Here is a 26958-nt window from a genome sequence, read left to right as displayed (position 1 = left end):
TAAATAAAACGCCTAAAGATATTGATGTAAATCCAAAAAAACTATATGTATTTCTATAAGGTTTGAGGTATCTATCAGACCTGGATCTAGACACAGATTTTTCTTAACAACCTTACTTTCTACAAACTTATCAGGACAAATCTATTACGGCGAGTGTTCCATCGAATTGCTCGGATTAATCCTTGCCGCCTCTTTTCGTCAGCGCTCTACGCTACAACATTTTTATTTTCACCACTTAGATGGTTGGCAGTCCTCAACTGTGCATTTCTCTAGAAACTTCCTGCCTCATACAACTAAACTATGAAATGATCTGTCGCCTGCGGTATTTCCGGACCAATACGACATTTAAAACTTTAAGAAAATAGCGTATTCCAATCTTAAAGGCCAGCACCGAACTTACAACCCCTATGGTTTAGCAGGTGTCCATGGGCGGCGGTAATCGCTTACCATCAGGTGTGACGTCTGCTCGTTTGCCTCTTATATCATAAAAAAAACAAAGTAGAAAAATCTCGCGCGTCCAAGAGTTCCGTTTTGGTCAACATCAGTAGTTCCACTTCATTAAATGCCACTAGTGGGAATTAAAAAGCTTAAGGTATTGATGAAAATACAAAATGACTATATGCCTATAAGATTTGAGGTGTTCCCTCGCTTCCTCATGGAACCCATCGTCAGACCTTTACCTTGACACAAAGGTTCCTAAAAACCTTGGTACTTGAAACTTACTCGCTACAAACTTAACAAAGAAGACAAATCACGCGCGAGGAAGAGTTCCGTTTCTGATCAACATCAGCAGTTCCACTTCACCAAATGTACTTACTTACCACCCATTTATTTGAAACAGTACCTAGGTACTCCATTTTGATGCCGCCAGCTTAAAACTTCAATGGCCTCAGTGTCCGATGAATAACTTAAAAATGCTGAAAGTAATAACAATTATAATAAGTTGGGGAGTAGCGACCTTACACACCCGAGTGCTCCTGGGGAGTTCTGTTACCGGACATAAAATAATAATAACAATAAATAAATATTATAGGGACATTCTTACACAAATTGACTGAGTCCCACGGCAAGCCGAAAAGGCTTGTTTTGTGGGTACTCATACAACGACATAATAATATATAATATACAAATACTTAAATACATAGAAAACATCCATGACTCAGGAACAAATATCTGTGCTCATCACACAAATAATGCCCTTACCGGGATTCAAACCCAGGATCATCGACTTACTAGGCCAAACCGGTCGTGAAAAAAAGAGCAAAAAAAAGAAAAAAGAAAGATATGTCAAAAGAAAATGCGATTTGGAAACGTTATTCTCCACTTAAAACACTTTATATATCTGGTTCACAGCATTTATTTGGTGCTGATATAATGCCTGCAATATTACCCGAGTACATTAAAATATGAATAAATTATGATAAATTCAAAAGATGGTCCCTATAACAGTTCATTTTTACGTGGAAAAATGGCTTTCATGTAAAATGTTTGTCAGACATTTTTGTAAGTACATAGTACAATCATTAACTTAGATATATAGGTAACATTTCACGAATAAAAATACGGTAACACATATTTTCAATTATTTTTTTAACTTATCCTACGCAAAATAGAATTGGAGAAACTGACATAGGGACTATCATTCCACACGACACGTATAGTAAAGTATGAATCCGCTCTAAGTCCCCTTACATAGACAGTGGGAATTAAAATAATTCTTGTTCTGAAAACAATAAAATGTAAAATGATTCGGTAGGACAATCCAAACTTCTAAGGTCGCGTAGATCAGAAGTAGATATGAATTTGTTCGACAATACGATAGGAAACTTTTCAGCATTTACATTGGCGCATTTTTTTCTGGAATACTATCTAAATTGCACTTTGTATATATGCTACATTTTTTATATAATTTGGAGCCTTTATTTTCCATGGAGTCGAACGCTATATAGCAGCTATACGAGAAAAAATTATACTTTGATCTTACCTACCCCATGAATAGTGAAGATCATCAAGGAGCATACTCTCTGAGATCAATGGAATGCTCAATCCTTTCGATTGGAGAAAATTATAGCGTATTAGAAATATACTATTTTGTAATTACAATGTTGAATATTTTAAATAGCGTTTTTTGACAATTATTGTTGACAATATTACATTCAGAGTCATCTTGACATAACTTTAGAAATCCATAAACTAGTCTATACTTTTTAAAATGATGGAGTAAGACTGACGAGATTACCGCTATGTATAAATGTTTTACGTCAAGTAGAATTTTGCTTTAGAGCGACATCTGGCGTTGAGTAGAAAAGTTAAGGCGTAATTAACTACAATTAATTAATTCATTAAATGGTTTTATTTTGGTCCCTGCAACGATTTGACCCCAGTTATATTCAGGGACCGGAAAACCCGTTCATTTAGCTTACCCGTTCGAATGGGTAACCCCTTCATATGATAAGCTAATCGTTTGGGTAACCCGTTCAACCGGTTACCCAACAATAATGATTAACCCGTATTATTCAGATTAACCTAATCGTAACAAGTGGTTACCGCTTACAGGAGCTGATTCGGTTTGTGTTTTGCATGTACTAACCGGTAACCTTTCGGTTTAGGGTAAGCCTTACCCCTCTCCCGCGCCTTTCCCCCACCGCTGCGGCACCGCGGCAGAGATGGGCATTACGTAATTGATTGACGATAGTTATATTGTAACTACCGACGTAAAAGTACTTTTCGTTAATGTTGACTTACTATATAGATGCTTATTTGTATCCGGTTTTAGTAAGATGGCGGCCACACACTTTGTCATAAAAATCATCATATTTAGGTTTTAGGGAGTTCCGATTTCGAAAATGATGACGATTTTGGAATCCAAGATGGCGGCCATGCAGTAAGTCATAAAAGTCGTCATGTAAATCGGTTTTTAGGTTTATGGGAGTGCAGATTTAGAAAAAGATGACCATTTTGGAGTCCAAGATGGTGACCATGTACTATGTCATAAAAATCGTCATGGATGTCGTTATATAGGTTTTAGGGAGTGCAGATTTCGAAAATCATGACTATTTTGGAATCCAAGATGGCGGCCATGCAATTTGTCATAAAAGTCGTCATGGATGGAGTCCAAGATGGTGACCATGTATTATGTCATAAAAATCGTCATGGATGTCGTTTTATAGGTTTTAGGGAGTGCGGATTTCTAAAATCATGACTATTTTGGAATCCAAGATGGCAGCCATGCAATTTTTCATAAAAGTCGTCATGGATGTCGTTTTATACGTTTTAGGGAGTGCGGATTTCGAAAATGATGACCATTTTGGAGTCCAAGATGGCGGCCATGCTATTTGTCATAAAAGTCTTCATGGATGTCGTTTTATAGGTTTTAGGGGGTGCGGATTTCGAAAATCATGACTATTTTGGAATCCAAGATGGTGGCCATGCAATTTGTCATAAAAGTCGTCATGGATAACGTTTCATACGTTTTAGGGAGTGCAGATTCCGAAAAAGATGACCATTTTGGAGTCCAAGATGGTGACCATGTACAATGACATAAAAATCGTCATGGATGTCGTTACATAAGTTTTAGGGAGTGCAGATTTTGAAAATCATGTCTATTTTGGAATCCAAGATGGCGGCCATGCAATTTGTTATAAAAGTCGTCATGGATGGAGTCCAAGATGGTGAACATGTACTACGTCATAAAAATCGTCATGGATGTCGTTTTATAGGTTTCAGGGAGTGCGGATTTCGAAGATCATGACTATTTTGGAATCCAAGATGGCGGCCATGCAATTTGTCATAAAAGTCGTCATGGATATCGTTTTATACGTTTTAGGGAGTGCAGATTTCGAAAATGATGACCATTTCGAAGTCCAAGATGGCGGCCATGCAATTTGTCATAAAAGTCTTTATTGATGTCGTTTTATAGGTTTTAGGGAATGCGGATTTCGAAAATCATGACTATTTTGGAATCCAAGATGGCGGCCGTGCAATTTGTCATAAAAGTCGTCATGGATGGAGTCCAAGATGGTGACCATGTACTACGTCATAAAAATCGTCATGGATGTCGTTTTATAGGTTTTAGGGAGTGCAGATTTCGAAAAACATGACTATTTTGGAATCCAAGATGGTGGCCATGCAATTTGTCATAAAAGTCGTCATGGATAACGTTTCATACGTTTTAGGGAGTGCAGATTCCGAAAAAGATGACCATTTTGGAGTCCAAGATGGTGACCATGTACAATGACATAAAAATCGTCATGGATGTCGTTACATAAGTTTTAGGGAGTGCAGATTTTGAAAATCATGTCTATTTTGGAATCCAAGATGGCGGCCATGCAATTTGTTATAAAAGTCGTCATGGATGGAGTCCAAGATGGTGAACATGTACTACGTCATAAAAATCGTCATGGATGTCGTTTTATAGGTTTCAGGGAGTGCGGATTTCGAAAATCATGACTATTTTGGAATCCAAGATGGCGGCCATGCAATTTGTCATAAAAGTCGTCATGGATATCGTTTTATACGTTTTAGGGAGTGCAGATTTCGAAAATGATGACCATTTCGAAGTCCAAGATGGCGGCCATGCAATTTGTCATAAAAGTCTTTATTGATGTCGTTTTATAGGTTTTAGGGAATGCGGATTTCGAAAATCATGACTATTTTGGAATCCAAGATGGCGGCCGTGCAATTTGTCATAAAAGTCGTCATGGATGGAGTCCAAGATGGTGACCATGTACTACGTCATAAAAATCGTCATGGATGTCGTTTTATAGGTTTTAGGGAGTGCAGATTTCGAAAAACATGACTATTTTGGAACCCAAGATGGCGGCCATGCAATTTGGCATAAAAGTCTTTATTGATGTCGTTTTATAGGTTTTAGGGAATGCGGATTTCGAAAATCATGACTATTTTGGAATCCAATATGGCGGCCATGCAATTTGTCATAAAAGTTGTCATGGATGGAGTCCAAGATGGTGACCATGTACTACGTCATAAAAATCGTCATGGATGTCGTTTTATAGGTTTTAGGGAGTGCAGATTTCGAAAATCATGACTATTTTGGAACCCAAGATGGCGGCCATGCAATTTGGCATAAAAGTCTTTATTGATGTCGTTTTATAGGTTTTAGGGAATGCGGATTTCGAAAATCATGACTATTTTGGAATCCAATATGGCGGCCATGCAATTTGTCATAAAAGTTGTCATGGATGTCGTTTTATACGTTTAAGGAAGTGCAGATTTCGAAAAAGATTACCATTTTGGAGTCCAAGATGGTGACCATGTACAATGTCATAAAAATCGTCATGGATGTCATTATATAGGTTTTAGGGAGTGCAGATTTCGAAAATGATGACTATTTTCGAATCCAAGGTGGAGGCCATGCAATTTGTCATAAAAGTCGTCATAGATATCGTTTAATAGGTTTTAGGGGGTGCGGATTTCGAAAATGATGACCATTTTGAAATCAAAGGTGGCGGCCACACATTTTGTCATAAAAGTCATCATGGAAGTCATTTTTTAGGTTTTAGAGTGCGGATTTCGAAAATCATGACTATTTTGGAATTCAAGATGGCGACCATGCAATTTGTCATAAAAGTCGTCATGGATGTCGTTTTATAGGTTTTAGGGAATGTAGTTTTCATAAATGATGAACCTCAACCATGTGTATCGTAAAAAACTCGTCATGACATTTAAAATGAGCTTAAACTCGATAGCATTGTGGGAAGTCATCGATGAGTTCCATTGACAACTTCCGATTTCACTATCAGACCTTCGTCACCATGTGTATCGTAAAGAACTCTTCAAGACCTTTTAAATGAGCCCAAACTCAATAGCATTACTAGTAGTTATCGATGAGTTCCATCAACACCTTCCGATTCCACCATCAGACCCTCGCCACCATGTGTATCGTAAAGAACTCGTGAAGACCTTTAAAATGCGCCCAAACTCGATAGCATTACTTGTAGTTATCGATGAGTTCCATCAACACCTTCCGATTCCACCATCAGACCCTCGCCACCATCTGTATCGTAAAGAACTCGTCAAGATATTTAAAATGAGCCCAAACTCGATAGCATTACTAGTAGTTATCGATGAGTTCCATCAACACCTTCCGATTCCACCATCAGACCCTCGCCACCATGTGTATCGTAAAGAACTCGTCAAGACCTTTAAAATGAGCCCAAACTCGATAGCATTACTAGTAGTTATCGATGAGTTCCACTGACACCTTCCGATTCCACCATCAGACCCTCGCCACCATGTGTATCGTAAAGAACTCGTCAAGACCTTTAAAATGAGCCCAAACTCGATAGCATTACTAGTAGTTATCGATGAGTTCCATCTACACCTTCCGATTCCACCATCAGACCCTCTCCCCCATATGTATCGTAAAGAACTCGTCAAGACCTTTAAAATGAGCCCTAACTCGATGGCATTATTAGTAGTTATCGATGAGTTCCATCGACACCTTCCGATTCCACCATCAGACCCTCTCCACCATGTGTATCGTAAAGAACTCGTCAAGACCTTTAAAATGAGCCCGAACTCGATAAAATTATTAGAAGCCATTGATGAGTTCCACTGATACAGGAGATGTGCACAGACAGCTAACGATAAAGAAAGTGACTATAATAGGAGTAATAGGTACTAAACAAAAATATATCAAAATCAATGCAACGCCTTACCATATTAGGTAATTTGCCGTAAACTTTAGCATGTGTTTTGAAATCTACGTTGTGCGCTACTTGACTTAACGTACACTTTTGTTTGAATTAGAAATATTAGGTCGGCAAATTACAAAGCCTTTGACAAATACCGACTGCCGCCGCGCCGCGCCGCGCACTCGCACGTGCACGTAGGGAATGGAACCGCCGAGTTTCGCGTCGGGCGCTACGTTAATAGACCATATGCAGTTCACGTAAAAGTTAAAACAGCTTGTTCGTATTTAATCAGCGCTTGAAGCGGTAACCCTTTCCCGGGTTTTTAATATCGGTAAGCGCTAACCTGAATTAATTCAAATAAAAGGATTAGTTTCTTAACCGGTAAGCCAATCAAAAGCTTACCGAAATGAAGCGGTTTTTGGAACACAGCTTTACAATAACCCGGGTTTTTGAACGGGTTAGGGTAAGCGGGTCCGGTCCCTGGTTATATTATACGAAAAATAGCTTATAAAAATACTTTTCACATGATATACATGGCATTTGTATACACTCTTATTTCGCTGTGTATCAAGTAATTTTTAGAATGACGATTTTTTAAAACTGTACATTGTGTCCCTTTAAATACTTTATCATTGGTGTTGATACAAAAAACATAAAGCATTTTTTATATTCTTTCGAATAAAATACGCTAAATCTTTTTATATCCCGCGTATAAGGAAATATAACTGCTTATATGCGCAACTTATTTTTTTATATAGCTCGGTCCCTGCAAGTGGTCCAAGGTTGGTGCCATACAATAAAATAATACTACCATTAAGAGCTTTAAAACGACATATGTCTCAACAGTATACATCCATGGGACACTCCCCATACAAAAGTGCCCATTGTCCTTTACATACATACTTACATATTATCACGTTATGTGTAACCTGACCTTTCTTCAGGATTTCCCCAATTTGATCAGAGAAAGTCCGTCGAGGTCCACCCTTTCCAACTCCCTATTCTACTTCTAATTTATACTCAAAATACTCTAATTCCTGCAACACTTTTTGACATGGCATGTATATTTTTTACAGTTCATGAACCACATACCCAAAGGCGGGTCGATCTGCCGGAAAGACAGCCTGTCTAGACTCCTGCGCTGCATGAGGCGGATCTACGGGTCTATATACGATTTCAGGTAAATTATATTGTCGTATCGGGGGAAAAAGCGGGGAAAGGCCAGGTCTAGAGCACCCTAAATAATAGACGAAAGGTTAAAGATGCCCAATCATTTGTGGGGTTCTGACACAAAAGGGAAGTTCACCCTATCTATCATGAACGTAACTTATGTAAAATAAACAGCAGAAAAAACGTTTCTGCTTTTTTTAGCGTTATCCTGGTTTTTCGTTGAAGCTCATAGGAGCCTGGCGTGCGCTTGGCAACTAATCCCAAGAATTGGCGTAGGTACTACGAAACTAAAACGACTTTATTCTGATCTGACCGGATAAATCCGGTTACCTGACAATTTTTTTCCTTCACCAAAAAGCTACTGGTAAATATCAAATGATATATCGTACATCAGTTCCGAAAAACACAATGATAGCCGGGGTTTATTGAATCCTGGCTAGCATCCTCCGGACTGAAAGTCGCACGCTGTTACCGCTAGGCTACCAGCGTTCTCCCTTCTGTCATGTAAATAAACAGAAGGAAAAGTATTTCCTCGATAATCTACTAATACATATTTATCGAAATCGTTGCTCGCTCATTCATCGCTGTTTGTTTACGAATCCGTAGAAACATCGACATCGGCTGAACATCAATCGTTTTTACAATTTGAGTCGATTAAAAGAGGCAAAAACAATGGCTTTTGAACACGCAAGCTACGCAATCGAATGTGGTTGTAAATAATGTTTACCAAAGGGCAGACGGATAGATAGCTTGTTGTTTTTGTTGTATATAAAATTTTAATTCCACGCAAACATGAACAAATGTCACAACGCCAATGATATTATACAGTGTGTAAATTCAATACGGGCGAATATTTAAACAGTGGTAAGCATAGGACCTATTAGGTCTTTTTAAAGAAGTATATAGAGTAAAATTTTGCTAAGAAATAACACACAAATTACAAGGTATGCGCTTTTTAAAGTAATTGTCAACGCATGTTAGCAGTTACTACTTACAAATAAAAAGCTCGTATCTCGTAATGTCATGTAATATTATGTCTCGTAATGTTTGCAGTACATTGTTACTCGGTAAATTCACAAAAAAATAAGTACGGGGTCATAATTAAGTGTAACTTAAAAAAACTTCTCAATTAATGATTACAAGGATAAAATCTATATCTGGGTTAATTTATCGCCCGTATTGGATTTACACACTGTAGGTATATATGATATAGATAATCAGCATGCACAAAAATTATTTCATTACTCTGAATCTGTTTTGTAGCTTAATGTAAGCAATCCGTTCATCTTTATTAAACTCGTTGTTAAGAGCATAAGCCTGTCTCTTTTTCTTTTGGTCTTCGATAGCTCGTTAACACGTGCACATTTCTCACTTGCCTAGCTGCGACTAAAGAGCAACTGTACAATTTAAGCGCTTCAATTTTGGAACCTATCTGGAGTTATAATATCATTGTTTTACGCTTGATGTTCTGTTGGTTTCCCCGACAAATTTTGATGCTAATTCGGCTTTTTATTACCTCTGTTTGAATTGTGTTGGGACTATACTTCCTAGATTATCCTTCAACTTTTTGTCGCCCTGCTAGTCAAAAATGTAACTATCAAAATTGTGTATTGTATTAAAATTCAATACCTATTTAGCGGGGTACAACAATTAGTCCAAAAATATTAGGTACATGAAGATGGTGCGAGTAAGTTTGACAATTCATAGTGACAAGTTAATTTCATTGTTTGGGTTTGCGTAGTATTTTCTGAAAAAAGTGTGTAGGTACATACTTCTTTCCAAAAACTATCAAATTTTGGGTTATTTTTACCCAGAATCAAGAAGACTATCGAATTAAAAAACAATAAAAAAAGAATTTGACTGTGTTTTTTTGACAGTTTTGTAACACATTTTCATGGACTACCAGAAAACGGACCCAAATTTTGTATAAAAAACTTTTTTCTTTCTCTGAATCAATAATCCTCGTAAGTCAGTCGAAATAAGTAACCCAAAAGTTTAAGTTTTAAAAAAAAAGTAAATGACACACTTTTCTCTATAAATCGCCATTTGCGCAATTTTGGTTTGAGTAAAAACTTCTTAGCTTTAGCCCAAATATTCATGTTGCACCAGTGGCGGATTTGCGGTGTTGGCCGCCCTGGACTCCCAGGCCCTTTAGTAAGAACTAGCAGCCCCTTTCTCAGCACCCATCATATAGGTAGACTGCCGAGTGTCGCCCCTAATATCTCGCCGCTCTAGGCCCAGGCCTACTTCGCCTTAGGGTAAATCTGCCACTGTGTTGATTCATTCCGATCAGGCTGCGTAGCTAACGTGCCAATCGTTAACGCTCCGTGACGTAGCGTAGTCATCTCTCTCTATCGCTCTTCCATATTAGTGCGACAGTCCGACATTAACAGTTGCGTTTCGTTTGCTTTAACGATTGGCACGTTGGTTACGCACCCAGAAACTACGACGTGAATTGCAGCATACATCAGCAAGCGTGATGCGTTATATCGACCTATCAACGTCAGATCCCAGATTAGAATCCAAACATATATTCGTAGCAGACAATGAATGTAGCATGATTAGGCTATGCTCCTTCAGATGAATAAAAAAAAATTACAATATTGCATACAGAATATAATTCACGTTACATTACACATTTGAAAACGATTTGTGGTTTAGAAAACAATCGCATCATATATAGTTTGGGGCACCACTGAAAATTACTGCATCAGCCTTTCTTCAATAAGGCGTGGTACACTTGCCTATTGATAGATACATCCATTTACTGGTAACGTTTTTTTAGTAAAAGTCATTTCATCCGTTAAAGGCTACACAGTTAGCCTTAGTGTGTGTTTTAGTTTTTAAGATATATTTTATGATATGTATGCTAGTTTTAAGGTATTTATCTATGGGCCCATAGTTGCCTGAAAATAAAGATTTGCCTTTCATTTCATAAACAAAAATCAGCAGTTATTGAAATCCAGAAGAAAGCATACACATTAAAGTGGAAAACAAATTGCAAAACCAATTGCAAATAATGTAAATAAATATGACAGACTTTGTTAGCATTTGACATATAACCTAAAATTTTTACGAATATTTTCACAGAAATATTAACAACTATCGTATATGTGAACTAGAAATCGATATAAATAATATTTCAATGTATAAACTGTTGATAAAATTAGGATTTTCCTAAAGGCTGCGAGATTAACGCAGTAACTTAATGAAGGTAAATTGGATTGTTTACCTAGTTACCTACATTATTACTAGGTGTTCTAACTTTCGCTTTCTATCGCTGACATATTTACAAAGAGTAGAATATCGGAGAGTAGAATATCTGTAATCTATCTTTATAACAAAGACAGTTTGTGCTAAACTTTGTTGTTCGTTCTTTACACACTCCTATCTAGGTTCCGATCAACTCTTTGAAACTTCAAACTAAGAACATCATTAAAAACAAGTAGTATAGGGACCGTGCGCGTTGGAGGGTCTGCCATCTTGTGGCCTGAATCGGAACCATAAACATGCACATGTACACGTCACGTGTTTTCTTGTGCATAGTAGGTTCTGCCATCTTGTGGGCTACATCGGGACAAAAAACATTACATTTACGCCTCGCGCCAAAAATCTGACGGCTCCTGTGCTGCCTCCTACAGTTCATGCACGCTCCCTATAGATATTTGCAGTGGTATCTCGGTCTGATATTTCATGAACATAACTGAAGGATGTTATTCTGGCAGCGAAAAGGCACAAGTCACCGTCGATTTGAATGGGGCCTCGCGTGCCTGTCGGCATTACCCGTAATGCAGTGTGACTTTATATTTTTATACCCGTACGAAACTTCGAGTTCGCAACGGCCGGGTTTTCTGTATTACGGCTGGAAATAAAAAGTTGGGTATTACTGTTTCGAGTTCCCTATGGCTTGGTTTATTGAATTGTTTTCTTGCCCGTAGGTGGCGTAGGTACACGTAATAATAGTGTTCTAGTTTTAGATTTTTGGGAGGCGTGCGCAGAGTCCAAACCAACACGTAAACCGAAACCGATGAGGTATAAACCGAAATATTCAAATTAAAATTAGCATAAGAATAATCTTAGGTTAATATGAATTTCAATTCAAATTCTTAGTTTTTCTGGATTACGTTAGGTGAGCGTTTTTTTATGGAAAAATTCACCGCTTCTGGCAGGGGATTCGTTTCAATTCTTCCTTTAATATAAAAAATTGTAGTATCGTTCGCAGACTTATCTGCTTGTGAAAGAATTGTTTTATTTTTATTAAATTACTAGCTTCCCTTCGCGACTTTGTCTGCGTGGGATGATGATGATGATTAGTAAAAACTATCCTATCCTCTACCCGCCCAGAGACCTATAAAAAGGTTTCCCGTTCTATTGTATACACGTTGCTTGCATTGTTTGTCATGCTTTAAACATAACAAAATTCTATTCTATTCAAAATCTTAGATTAAACTTTAATTTGTGCTAAAAATCAAAATAAAAGTTATTTTTAAAAGTCGCTGGGCAAATGTAGGTCGTTACTGTAAACAAGTTTTGTTACGGGAGCAACCCTGACATCGGAAACAAATATCAGATGTTCGATACTAAAGTCCAATTCGACAATTGTATAGAGATCTCGGATCAGGATCATTTTTGTGACTTTAGAGTTACTGCTATAGTAAAGTTGATCATAGCAATGAGTACAATCGCGTACACATGTCTTGCATCCCGTACAAAATGTCACCCAGTATTTGATCAATTTTTGCTGACAGTACCTTTATTTGCAGCCCACCCTGCTTCCATCTCCCACTGGAGTACGCCAAGCTGGTGGCCGAGTGCTCCCGACTCCGGCACGAGCAGGACGGCAGCGCGGTGTGGATCCACAAGCCTGTGGCGCAGAGCCAGGGCCGGGGGATCTTTCTGTTCCGGGTATTGTTTCACTCTTCCATCATGCAGTCTCCCTCTGAACATTCAAGATGGCGACAACGCGGTGTAGATCCACAAGCCTGTAGCGCAGAGCCATGGCCGGGGGATCTTCCTATTCAGGGTTTATTCTCACACTCTACCACCATGCCATCTCCCTCTGAAGATGGTGGCAACGTGGTGTAGATCAGCAAGCCTGTAGCGTAGAGCCAGGTCCGGGGATCTTACTGTTCCGGGTATATTGTCACACTCTACCACCATGCCATCCAGGGATGTCGACACAAGGCACATAAGACAGCAAAACAAGATGACGACAGCGCGGTGTGCACCGGGGTCGGGTGATTTTTCTGTTCCGGGTACTTATGTACAATTTAAAAACAATGTCTCTTACAATCAGGTGATTCGTCTGCTCGTTTGCCTCCTGTATCATAAAAAATGGAGTATCAGTACTCGTAATCGTCGATTAGTGCTCAACGATTTAATGAAAGCAGCAGTGTTGCCAAGTGAGCGGAAGAGAATTATCGTATTTGAGTGTCAAAATTATCGTACCGATGAAAAAATTATCGTATGCCTATCAAAAAAGGCACTACGCCCAAAATTTCCGTCTAAATTGCACAAAAATTAGTTTTATATTCATATGTATTGTTGTGATAGATCCAAACGGTTTACAGGAAATTTCAATAATTTTTACGTAAACTACGGACCAAAACATCCAAAAGGTGCTAATTGTAGCCTATTTCTGAAAGAAAATATTATATTTTCGGCATCGTCCTAGGGCTGAAATTATCGTACTTTTGCGTACGATAATGGTCTTTGGGGCGTACATCGTACCGGTCCCAAATTACGTACGTGCTCAATAATTATTGTACGTCTAGCAACACTGGAAAGCAGTGAGGGGAGATCTATGATTCTACCATCTTATATCAATTTCAGAGTATCTGTGAGATGCGTTGCGGCAGCGCTGCGGTCGCGCAGCGTTACATCGAGCGGCCGCTCCTCATAGCGGGATACAAGTTCGATCTGCGGCTTTACGTGTGCGTGCCCGGGTACAGGCCGCTCACGGCATACATGTACGCTGAGGGACTGGCTAGATTCGGTAAGAAAGGCCAATACTACAAACATTATTTTTTAATACTACGTCGGTGGCAAACAAGCATACGGCCCGCCAGATGGTAAGCAGTCTCCGTAGCCCATGTACGCCTGTAACTTCAGATGAGTTACATGCGCGTTACCGACCCTAACACTCCGACCCTCGACAAGCTCTGGCAACCTTACTCACCGGCAGGAACACAACACTACGAGTAGGGTCTAGTGTTATCTGGCTGCGGTTTTCTGTAAGGTGGAGGTACTTCCCCAGTTGGGCTCTGCTCTAGATCTGCAATGACATCCGCTGTGCTGTGCCCTACCACACAAAGCGAGATGACATTCACAATGCCCATACCTCTCTTTTGGACGTAGTTTAAGGACGTACCCGGGTCCAAACATCCTAGAAAATGATTTCTAGCACTAATGCATAATGGTCAATAAACTAAGCCTTAGACGGTCATTATGGGCTGAAACGCCAAAAAATAGGACATTCGAAGTTATTAATAAGTAGGACTAATAAAACAAATATACGGAAGTAGTCTGCTTATCATTTTGTCAGTACTACACAAATTGATAAATGAAGTCCTTAAGGTAAAATGGCGCCATCTAATAGATCAAAGGCCAAAGGTGTGGCGGCATCGTTTCGAGCGATGGCGCCACAACCTTAAGCTGATGCCCGGTAAGATGGCGCCACTTTTTTATATTTAACAAATTTAACACATATCGGTGAAAGAATAAGGATCAAAGTCAAATAGCGTTCTAAAAGTTTTTATTATGTTTAAATTTAGTTGACTAAAAATTTACTTTGTCAATACGTTTCTATATTCAATTGATTTTGATCAATATATTATTAATATATGAAGGCTAATGGACCCATCAAGTCAATGGTGTCTTAATATCAGCAAAGATTCATTGATGGTATAAAATAAGTTAAATCTAAGGAAACATTTGCCGCCAAGTTTGACAGCTGAAGAAGATGGCGCTGTGCGAACAAATTAACAAAAATTAACGCGAAATGTATCATGAACGATATTTTGAACCAATGAACGAATTTAGGAGATACGGTTGCAAATTGTAGATCATATAGTTTACATTTTTTGAGACTTTACTAATCTTATACAATGAATTAATCTTTGGTATCAGTCTCAACTTGTCATGCTCGGTTGCATTTATTATGATTTATATTTTATTATATAAAAAATACCTGTCCTGGTTTTCCCAATGAAATCCAAATTAGTTTTGATTGATAAGGTAACTGATGATGTGACTTTTGATAAAAATAAGGCTGTTTTGAAGTCAAGTTTAACATGAATTTCCATTTCGTCATGTCTTTTATCACACGGGTTATCAATATTCGTGTATGTCGTACACTGAGTTATTTTCTTTCAGGAACGGATAAATATACTTTGTCAGACATCCACAACCCATACAGACACCTGACGAATTCCTCTCTCAACAAAACCGGTCCTCGGTATGCGGAGTGCAAGGATAGGATAGGGAGCGGTGAGTATTTAGGATATGTATTTGACCCTCCTTAACCCCTGACGCAAAAAGTATTTTTACGTGATAGCAAGTTTCCTTGTGGTCTTACAAAAATCGATCCCGCAGTTTGAAGAGATCTTTTGATGATTTTGATGCCTTACACCATTTTGGGAATATAATGGTTTGAATAAAATCTTATGATTAGGGTAAGCGTATTTTATTTATAATTTAATAGTTATACCTATACGTACTATGAACACAGCAAAATTCTAATATGAAAAAAGTTGTAACACAGGCTGGTGGGTAAAATTTGGTAGACGTATACGTCATCGTAGGTAGCACGAAAGATAATTTTGAGCGTAAGTATATTGCATTATTGTTCAATATTGAGTGCTTGTTCAAGTATCTCGGTGTGTCCAGATTTGCCGACACAGCTGCTTTTCACGAATTGCTTCCGTACTGCACTTCCAACTACATATTTAATGCACGCGAGAAATTAGCGAACCTTTCGCGGGCGTATTCGGAGCGTTTGCCAAATCTGGACGCACCTTATGATGATACTTAATTTTAAGAAATATATTTAACGTTTAATTCAGGCTGCAAGTGGACACTGAAACAAGTCCGCCGAGCACTAGTGGGCCGCTGGGAGGCGACGGAGTGGCTCGTATGGCAGCGGATCCGAGCTTTAGTTACCCTGACACTCTTAGCTCAGGCCACAGGAACTCCACCCGCTAGGAATTGCTTCGAGTTCTATGGCTTTGATGTTCTACTGGATGATGCTTTAAAGCCATGGCTCTTAGAGGTTAGTTCTGGATCAGGTGGGTAGAAGATGCATCTTGGTCACCCTTAATATTAGCTCAGACAATGGAACTCTTGCGAGAAAATGCTTTGAGTTATTATAAGACGACATTATTTTTAAATTTTTTACCAAAATTCACAGCTGTTTGAATACGGATTTTAATAATAATTCATCATCTTTGCAGGTTTAGGGTATTGCTAGATTTTTTTTTTTATTAGATTGCCCTTTATATTCCTCGTTGATTTTCGAGTATGAATATGAATGTCATAAATAAGAAAAGAAGGAAAACTGTTCCTGTCGACACGCCATCAATGATAAGAACTTACACATTTGTTATAGGTATAAGGCAAAGTGGTCAATTTTCTGCACAGACAGGCACCAATGACTGGAACTTCTCAGTGCCAATAATTAAGTAGTGTGACCTTCTTATTTATGTTTTAGGTGAACCTCTCACCAGCGCTGGCGGCAGATTGCGAGGCCGATGTGACCGTGAAAAGGCCGATGCTGCACGAGCTATTTGACCTACTCGGCCTCCCCATGCGGCACACCGGCCTCTCACTACTAAAAGGGCCACCCGCTACACATATCAACAGGTATACACAGTGTTTCAGGTGAACCACTCATTGGAGTTGATTGGGGATTGCGAGGCTGACGTTACCGTGAAGAGGCCAATGCTGCACGAGCTATTCGACCTACCCCGTCTTCCCAGGCGGCACACCGGCGTCTCTCTGCTGCAGGGGCTGCCGGCCACACACGCAACAGGTGTGTTACATGTGAACCTGGGCGCTGGGTGCGGATAAATAGCCGTAGCCGCCTTGTCGAGCTGGCCGGATTGTCAACTCAATTTTTTTTAAGAAAACTATGACAGTCTCAGTAATTTAAAGACAGTAATTTTAAATCATTTCCAGTGCTTCACCTGACAACTGCGACAATACAGTGCGGACAGTACGACCCCGTACATCAGTACTGCCGGTGGGTCGCCCACGTCCGTTGCGGCGGCGGCGCGCCATGCCAATTCACTGCGTGACGCTGCAAGCGCCATCTCTTGACAAAGACACGGTAAATGTTAACAGCATTTTTAAAGTGTGATTGATAGTAGTACCATTGAGAAATAAGAAGTACATAGAGTGCTCACTCCATACATCAGTTTTGGTACGAAAACGCTTATTATTTTCGTAGTCGACATCTAGCATCGAGTAACGGAATTATCAGTATACTGCTACTTCAAAATAGATGTTGCGACGAACGAAAAGTCTAATGCTCAACCATTTTCAGGTAATATTATAACCAGAGTTACCGGAAGTCTATTTTCAACTCCTACGCTTACTCTGGTACCCAAAACCGTTGTATGGAGTGAGCACTCTTGGTCTTCTTAAATATCTTTGGTAGTACCTACAATGCGGCCCCCATATTCAAGAGACTAGCCTCCCCTCACACCTTGTCTCTGTTTTTAAGTACTGGTACGACAACCAGACAAATGTCGTGAGATGGTCAGGACAACTCTCGAACATGTACAGGCTGGAGTGCGGGGTGAGAAGGGGGGATTGTCTTCGCCTTTGCTCTTCAACCTGTACATGAACGGATTGATCTGTGAGCTCAGCAGCGCCGGAGTCGGTTGTTCGATCGGAGGCAAGTTTGTCAACAATATAAGCTATGCCGACGGTATGGTGCTGCTGTGCCCATCGGTCAATGCACTACAACAGCTGATAAATATCTGTGAGAGATATGCCGTGACATATGGACTCAAGTACAATGAAACAAAAAGCGAGCTCCTGGTGTTTAAGGCCGGGAATAAGATATATAAAAAGGTTCCGCCTGTAACGCTAAACGGCAAGCCGCTTGTGAGGGTTACAAAATTCAAGTACTTGGGTCACTGGGTCACGGACGATCTCACAGATGATTTAGATATGGAGAGGGAACGGAGAGCGCTGGCCGTGCGCTGCAATATGCTGGCACGCAGGTTCGCAAGATGTACTAATGAAGTTAAAATAACATTATTCAAAGCTTATTGTCAGTCCATGTACACTTGCGCCCTGTGGACCAGATATACGCAGAAATCGTACAGTGCTCTCCGGGTCCAGTATAACAATGCCTTCAGGGTGCTGATGGGGCTGAAGAAATATTGTAGTGCATCGGGAATGTTTGCGGAAGCTCGAACGGATTGTTTTTATACAATAATCCGTAAACGTGTTGCCTCCCTGATGCACAGGATATGGAACAGCACCAACAGCATCCTGAAAGCCATTGCCGGGAGATGGGACAATCCTATCTTATTTTTCTGGGTGAGAAAACACATGCTGTCGAGTTTTATCACCCGGAAAATATTGTTATAGGATTATTTATGTTTTATTAATTTAAATTTAAAGGGTCTAGCAAGCTAAGCTAAGAAGATTGGCCCCCGCAAGGGATTTGGTTGTAATTTGAGGTGCAGTAGTGGCAGGTCCTAAGAACACTGTATGCGTAATATCAGCCTTCGATCTTCTTTTGTTTTAGACTTATCCACGAAAATGTCAAAAAATCAAGGTAATTTTTAAACTGTTATTGCAGCTAAACCAAGCAAGCGAGAGCAACCGAATAAATTCAGAATTAAGGAGCATAAAATGGGGTTCATAATGCATATTTTTACAGACATTCATTTCCTTGAACTTGGATGAAAAAAATAATGTTTTTTTTTCTGCTCCATTTTTTTGCCACTTCTCGCGGAGACACAACTATCAAAAAAATTACTTGATAAGCCACAATTGTTAACTACGTGTCCATTTCAAAACATTTTGAAAAATCATGGTGCGTCATGTCAAAAAAAAAACAATAACGAAGATATGTTTACTATATCATATTATATCAATAGAGTAGTACCTACTACCTAGTGGCAAATGTGTCTGTAGTATAACTTCCTCTTTCGTTCATTATGAAATAATTAATTGACACATTTTCTAGCTATTTCTTATGCAATTTTAATAATGTCTGAAAGAAGGTGTAAATGTTGTAATATAGGTTTACAAAAACAAATGGAACTAAAAAAGTGATAAAGAACGCTGCAAAAATTGATTGCTTTAGGTATTATTTATTTTTTTATTTTATTTATGCAAATAAGAAAATGTGTAGTTGTAAATGTATGACAGATGTACGTCATTGATCAATGACAATTAATTATTTCATAATGAACGAAAGAGGATGTTATACTACAGACTCATTTGCCACTACGTAGTAGGTACTACTCTATTGATATAATATGATGTAGTAAACTTATGTTCGTAATTGTTTTTTTTTTTAATATGACGCACCATGATTTTTCAAAATATTTTTAAATGGATACGTAGTTACCAAATGTGGCTTATCACGTAATTTTTTTGATAGTTGTGTCTCCGCCAAAAGAGGCAAAAAAATGGAGCAGAAAAAAATTACATTATTTTTTTCATCCAAGTTCAAGGAAATGAATGTCTGTAAAAATATGCATTATGAACCCCATTTTATGCTCCTTAATTCTGAATTTATTTGGTTGCTCTCGCTTGCTTGGTTTAGCTGCAATAACAGTTTAAAAATTACCTTGATTTTTTGACATTTTCGTGGATAAGTCTGAAACAAAAGAAGATCGAAGGCTGATATTACGCATACAGTGTTCTTAGAACCTGCCACTACTGCACCTCAAATTACAACCAAATCCCTTGCGGGGGCCAATCTTCTTAGCTTAGCTTGCTAGACCCTTTATTAATTTATTGATAGTCATCATTGTTTACTAACCATTTTTCTACATGTGTAACTACTAACGAAAATATGGATTTGAAAAATTCTGAAATAAAATAAATTCATTCATTCATATTCAGACTACGATATTACAGCGTGGACGGTATCGTCCTTCAGTGGCATCGGCAGGTCGCCCGCATGACGTGCGGCAAAAGGCTACTAGTTGCCTAGGCCGGCAATCTTGTATGATAATTATTTACCGGCGCGTGTTTTTTAAAGTACTTACAACATGATGTGTTTCGCAGCCTATTATCTCGCATTGTTCAGTGTCTTAATGAGTAGACAAGCGTAACATGCGGCGTATTATGTTTGATATCTATTATTTTACAGAAGTCACATTTCTTGCTGATTTGGCTATGTCTGCTCTAATTTGTAACGTCGGCAACCTAGCTACTTAATTCCAGAATTTGTCCCAGACACAAGAGCGACTGCCACCATAGTCCACACCTAACAATGTAGTTTTTGGGTTTAGTCTGAGTCTTTCTCATATCACTTAATTATGTTTTTCAGGAATCTAATGACAAAGGAAAATACGCAAACAGCGGAAGCCCATCTAGTACTTCCATATCCTCAGGAAGCCCTGAGGAATCCGACTCCCAGGTGATTTCATATTGTTATTGTTACCCTGATCAACAAACCCAAGAAGAAGCAAATATATCTGAAACTCCTCAATGTTGGATTAATCAAGGTCTTTCTAAGAAACAATATGCGAACCCTACAGTATCTACCCGCACCCGCCTCGTTTACCCCACAATAGTCTCCTGCAACCAATGACCACATAGCATCACGCACAAAAGTGTTGTTTCTACTGTAGTTTTGTTTTAAAGTCTGAGTAATTGAGTAAGTCGCTAGTGTTAGCAAAAAAATGTTCTAGAATTCACTTTAAAAGGAAAGAATAGCTTTTTGAATCTAACAAGTAAGTGACGGTAATTTTTTTATGAAATTCCACTTCGGGAGAAAACGGTTCTCACTAACTAAAAAAGGTTTTTTTTTGTTTTGCAAATAAAAAAAAAGGTAAACCTATAAACTTAGTTTTTCATTGTGTCAATAACATACTAAAAAATCATGGAGAATGGACAATATTTAGAAGTGGAAAAACGTTTTCTCTTTTTGTATGGACAATCACGTGGTATACTTCCCTTTAGAGAGAAGTCTAAATGTGCCAGCCAAAAAACGACGATGAAGTGTTAACGTTTGAATTGAAATTTGATTAAGTATTTAAGTTAAAAATAAATCCTAAAAACTAAAATATTTAGCGCAACCATTTATCAACCTTTATTTGTGCGCCACCTAGCGAAACTGGCGCTCACTAGTTCTCCGACTGGTTTGTTACATACAAAATAAGGTTGTGTGTCTTACCAGATTGTGTTTTTAGTTCTTATAGCAGAAAATAGATGTCGCGCATCGGTAAACAGTTTCTATCATCCGCGATAACATTTTGACTTTCCGGTGCATGCGACACTAAACTCAAAGTACACCAATCCTCAATTACTACCAATATTATATCAAACTATTCTCATAACGAATGAAACTCAAATGAACTTGTTACCAAAATGAACCGTTCTCGATTTGCACTTTCCTCAATATGGGCCAATTCCAAATGGACTGAAGCTCATAAAAACCCATACACAGAAGGCTCTTTTCCCAAAATACCCTAAATTTCAATCACAGAACACCCGTTTCCCATAATGATTGATTCACAAAACGGCCTTTTCCCAAAATACACTAAATTCTTGATTGTCATATTTTAGGAAAGGAATCGATGTCATCATTTTGTTTCTTGAGATTTACCATGGCCAAGAGGAGGTCCAGCACTGAAATTATTTTTTATTGAGAACCAAAAAGGGCGCCCGCTCTCCTTTATGATGGGCACAGGTATAATTTTAGTCACGAGAACAAAAATTCTAAGAATTGGAAATGTGCGAATCGCACTACTGGTTGCTTCGCATCCGCGACATCATTTGATCCTACGCGATTGGATTGAAGCGAAAAAAATGTAATTCCCACTTAATGTGTATGGGAGGCCGAAGATATTAATTTGTATATCTATGTCAACTTTTATCTTAATAGCACTAACCATCACGGAGCAAAGCTGCGGACGGACAGACAGAAAGACAGACAGACAGAAGTTGATTACGGAACCCTAAAAATAGTAAGGATAGGGAGGTTACAAAGAAAGTTTTTTGATTCAGTGTATACGTTTGGAGGAAATTGCCTTCCTCGAAAAATTTTGAGCAGTAGTAGTCGTCCGAATTGCCCTATATAGTTCTATAAGGCAATTCTGACATCTTAGAAAAATACTACTATACCGAGCTTAACAAAAATATGAAAAATCAAGGGAATAGTGCATTACAAGTACTTTCAACAAAAATAGTTTTCGCTGAAAAAATCTCTTTCCTAAACATAAGTGCCGTGAGTTTGATACGAACTAAAGAGCCCGGTAACCTTTTTTTAGATTTCACTCAATTTATCGATACTATTTTGCAGCAAATTGTAATAAATATATTAGTATGTACCTATACATATTTCATATTGGAACCCTAAAAAGCACCGTACCCGTATAAAGTATGACAATCGTGAATTTGGTGTATTTTGGGAACATGACGTTTTGTGAATCAATTATTATGAAAATCGGGTGTTCTGATACTTTCCCGTATTTCAAATTTAGGGTATTTTGGGAAAAGAGCCTTTTGTGTACCGGTTTTTATGAGCTTCAGTCTATTTGGAATTGGCCCATATTGAGGAAAGTGCAAATCGAGAACGGTTCATTTTGGTAACAAGTTCATTTGAGTTTCATTCGTTATGAGAATAGTTTTTTATAATATTGGTAGTAATTGAGCAGTGGTGTATTTTGAGATTAGTGTCGCATGCACCGGAAAGCATTTTGAGGATGTACTTATATTTCTTGATTCATTTACTCTTTTATAGAATACGCTGGCTCTAGTGAAAAGAGATACAAGTTTCCTACAGTAATATGGGACTTGTACCCTTGTTTACTAGAGCTACGATTAATCCTGATAGGACATCTCGATTGTTTGTCTTCGAGAGAATTGCTGGCCTAATGTGAATCTCGCAGAAGCAATGGGTACATTCAATCTTTACATTGAAATTGACTTTAGATTGCCGTGGTATTTAAAAAAACGTAGGAAGTTTACTAGTTAGTTGTGACCTTAGGTGGATTCAGAACAAAAAACTACTACTTAAATGCACTTTTCTAAATAACTTAACTTTTATTATAGGTACACGTACCTAACTAATACATAAGCTTAGTCAAAATGACAGATTAAGACATTCGATGATTGAGGATTGTAAGCGCGTTTATGAATAACGCCACAAGTAAGTACTTACTTAATGTAGGTAGGTACCTATGTTTAACCGATTTTACAATTCCAAAGGATTTATTTTGTACACACCTTTTCACCCACAAAACATATTCCAGTCATCTCCAAGTGTGGCCACACCGTCGACGGAAGAAGAGTCGTGGCGCGGCGGGCACGCGACGGCGGCGAGCCGGCGGCGCATGATCAACGCGTGCTCGTGGGGCAACGGCGTGCGCTGGGAGCGGGCGCCGGCGCGCGTGGGCCAGTGGGTCAGGATATACCCACACACGCTGCCTGATAATGAGGTAATTCATACAATAATTCATCTGCTTTTGCTAACCGTCACCCTTATCATAAAGTAAATATATATCTAATCTGTGCCCTTATTGCCTATTTACTTTATGCTATTGTATACAAATTTTTAGCGAGGTAAACGAGTTAAAGATAGGATTTTCAGGTGTCTTATGAATTTCATATTGAATCCTAATGAAGTATTTCATGGAATTGAAAAAAGTTATCCATTACTAAATGACCTAAATGTATTATACTTGCCGCAAAACTAAGTGGCGAGTCAGGTCAGGATGCCATCTCTTTCACTATTGGCAAAGAGAATTTGAAATAGAGGTGTATTGTCAAAGAAAACTTTGTAGCCACGGTACATTTACTGCCATCTTTCGACACATGATTACAACCTATAGAACGCCATTTGACTTTGATGTTTATTTTTTTACTAATATGTGTTTAATTTGTTAAATATCAAAAAGTGGAGCCATCTAATAGATCGAAGGCCAAAGGTATGCGAGCATCGTTTCAAGCGATGGCGCCATAACCTTTAGGTTGTGCCCGGTAAGATGACGCCACTTTTTGAAATTTAACACATATCGGTAAAAGAATAAGGATCAAAGTCAAATGGGGTTCTAAAAGTTTTATCATGTGTCGAAAGATGGCAGTAAATGTACTGTGGCTACAAAATGTTCTTTGACAATACATCTCTATTTCAAATTCTCTTTGCCAATAGTGAAAGAGATGGCATCCTGACCTGACTCTCTATTGGTTTTCTTTTGCTCTCTATTGGTTGGTCTTAACAAGGGTAAAGGAGATAGCATTATGATCTCAGTGGCCAGTTAGTTTTGCGGCAAGTATAAAACCTATTTCCTGGCATTGTGGGTAGAGTGAATTCTTTATCTGAAAGAAAAGAGTTAATGAAATGAGATAAGTAATAAGTACATGGACTACACGGAGTGTAACATAATTCTGAGACTACATGTCTTTTTGTAATAAAGAAGAAAGAGAGGATAATTTTACTAATGTTGTTATTTATTTTAGATTCAGATCGAAGAAGTACGCGAAAGCGTGGCCCACGTGTCAAAATTCGTCCGCGCAGCGCGCGAGGTGGCGCGCGAACACGCGCGTGACGCGCGGGCGCCGCGCGACTCGACGCGCGACGCGGATTTCGAGGCCACACTGCGCAAGAAGTTGGCTTACGGGCCCAACTTTGAAGTGTGGCTACCGCCTGTCTAATTTGTGTTCATTTGAGAGTCACACGAAACCGCCGCCAAAAAGCCGCTCCCATACAATCGAGCTCTCATTTTAAAATGTTATGAATATTTGCATAACATGTATCTATGACTGCTGGTACCGGTCACAGACTTTATCCATTTAAGATTTAATTTTAGATACAATTTCTCTCAACGAAAACTAGTACCAGACAGATATACAGTTGTTTATTTAGTCACCCGCAATAATTTACGGGCTGAATATATAGATCATACTGAGCAACTTTTACTATGGGACCAACCCCGAAATCGCGATTTTTTTTTTTAACTTGACTAAAAAACCAACTTGTATGTTACTTGAATGTCCATGTTACTACATAATGTGAACTTTCACATGCATACAAATGCATGGCGGCGGCTAGATTCGTGTGACTCTTGAGGTGATGTATCCCTAGTGATGTATTTTCGACTGGAGCACAGAATAAATAACAGTACTACCGTACAGAACTGACACTTCGTACAAAACCGAAGTTTGACAGAGATTCAGGGAGTAATCATGTTGTCCCTTACTAATGTATGGCACTATCCTTTTCTATTTAGGGTTGTCAATTTTAATTATCTTATGGTTGTGCACGCAAAGGAACATCAAGTTTTGTGAACTCTAATATTGCTTGTAGCAATTTTTAGCCGAGAGCGCCTGAAAGTCGAGTGTCACCCGACTGACTGGAGTGAACTGTATGTATGTACCTATAACCATTTACCCCCTTATTCATAAACGTGTACTAAAGTTACGATGCCGCTAATAATCGTTTGTCCCTTTCCATCATACCGATACGTCGGAAAGGGACAAACGATTATTAGCGGCATCGTAACTTTAGTAGACGTTTATGAATAAAGGGGTTAGTATTTAGTAGGTACTAGGTATCGTCACTTGTTAGGTACTTTATCTCTGCTCCACTCGAAGAAATCGGCCTGGGTGTGCCTCGCCTTAGGAATCTTAGGATTAAGTTTAAGTTTTTAATACATCGAGATAATAGTTAGGAATATGGAGTCGGTTGAGTAATGACTACGGTCTCATTTGCTCTACAGGTGGCGCAAGAATTCGTTGACAATGATTTTTACTGCGGCATTTTGTTGATAACTGTAACACACCTTTGCGTTTGTGATCAAAGCTAAAGGAGAATATTGCGAAGATAATACGTTTTGGTTTAGTTAAATGATTGTAATTTTAATTTTTTATTATATTTTGTAAAATATGTGTAAAAATGAAAATATTCTTAATTTTTTGTCATAGTATGTTGAGCCATCTTGTATGCGCAATGTCCCTCAAAATATGCCAAGACAGTACCGTAATACACCAAAAAAATTGAAATAAACCTAGCTGGGTTTAAGATTTAAAATTGTTTTATTTTCTGTTTGTCAACTGGCGAACTCTTTTAATATAGAATATAATATAATACTTAAGTAACAAATAAATGCTTGCTCAAATTATTGTATTACTATTTTCATTTTGTGTTTCACGCCCACACATTTGATATCTTCGAAACTATCATGAATAAGGGGGTGTAAACATAACAGAAACCATACTCAAGCGAAATATGCAGTCCACACTGTTCAAGGTGTCATTTACATTGGAAACAATACGACGAGCTAACGAACGGCACGCGAGAGCCGTGATTTGACTATTTGCAAGCTAAACTAGCTCTGAAGCATTATTACTTTGAGGTTCGAGGTTAGGTTGCGCATATAATTATTTAATTCTCTAGGTTGTGTGAAATAATGCGTTGAAAATGTTTTTTTTACGAGTACGTACGTAATACAACAAGCCCTGAAAGATAAACAGAAAAACTAAGCCGACAAATAGATGAGAGACTGATCCATAGTAAATGGGAATCAATGAAGAGTTTGGCCACATTTTTCGTAAACTTTCTAACAATAACATGTGCTCCCTAGTTCACTTCGAAAACAGAGTCCGTCTTAGCTAATGGAGTTGTCATTATAATTAACTTAAATATCATCATATTAGAAATGTAGTGATGAAATTACACACTTTAGAACAGAGTTATAGTATTTTTTTATCAGATGTCAATTCAGTACAATTTTGCAAGATTTGAAATGTATGGAGATAATAACTGTCAGCATACCCATCGTGTGTGAAAAATGTTATAGTTTGTCTCAAGTCCACAGTTACGGACGTGGGTCTTTATAAAAGAATCGTTAGTCCAGCTAAAAATATGTCATAATTTCTAACAATAACTTGTGCTACCGATAGTTTACTTAGAAAATAGTCCACAGTTAATGTCGCC

General features: G+C 38.5%; 2 protein-coding genes across 3 annotated transcripts in view; both read left to right on the top strand.

The window, feature by feature from the left end:
* Window positions 1–24967, top strand: part of LOC133520098 (probable tubulin polyglutamylase TTLL2) — a 42443-nt gene extending 17476 nt beyond the window's left edge. For both annotated transcript variants that reach the window (XM_061854403.1, XM_061854402.1), the window contains 10 exons: window positions 7733–7836; window positions 12590–12731; window positions 13659–13821; window positions 15201–15314; window positions 15890–16095; window positions 16534–16685; window positions 17001–17151; window positions 20347–20436; window positions 23276–23461; window positions 24483–24967. In XM_061854403.1, coding sequence (XP_061710387.1) covers window positions 7733–7836; window positions 12590–12731; window positions 13659–13821; window positions 15201–15314; window positions 15890–16095; window positions 16534–16685; window positions 17001–17151; window positions 20347–20436; window positions 23276–23461; window positions 24483–24677 — 1503 coding nt within the window. In that variant the 3' untranslated portion in view covers window positions 24678–24967. The remainder of the gene's footprint in view (window positions 1–7732; window positions 7837–12589; window positions 12732–13658; window positions 13822–15200; window positions 15315–15889; window positions 16096–16533; window positions 16686–17000; window positions 17152–20346; window positions 20437–23275; window positions 23462–24482) is intronic.
* Window positions 1–26958, top strand: part of LOC133520101 (poly [ADP-ribose] polymerase) — a 214628-nt gene that overhangs the window by 151468 nt on the left and 36202 nt on the right. The gene's annotated exons all lie outside the window — the stretch shown is intronic.

Source organism: Cydia pomonella, chromosome 7, assembly GCF_033807575.1.
Source record: "Cydia pomonella isolate Wapato2018A chromosome 7, ilCydPomo1, whole genome shotgun sequence".
NCBI classification, from domain to species: Eukaryota; Metazoa; Arthropoda; class Insecta; order Lepidoptera; family Tortricidae; genus Cydia; species Cydia pomonella.
Note: the sequence above shows the minus strand (reverse complement) of the source record. Positions and strands in the feature narration are given on the sequence as shown.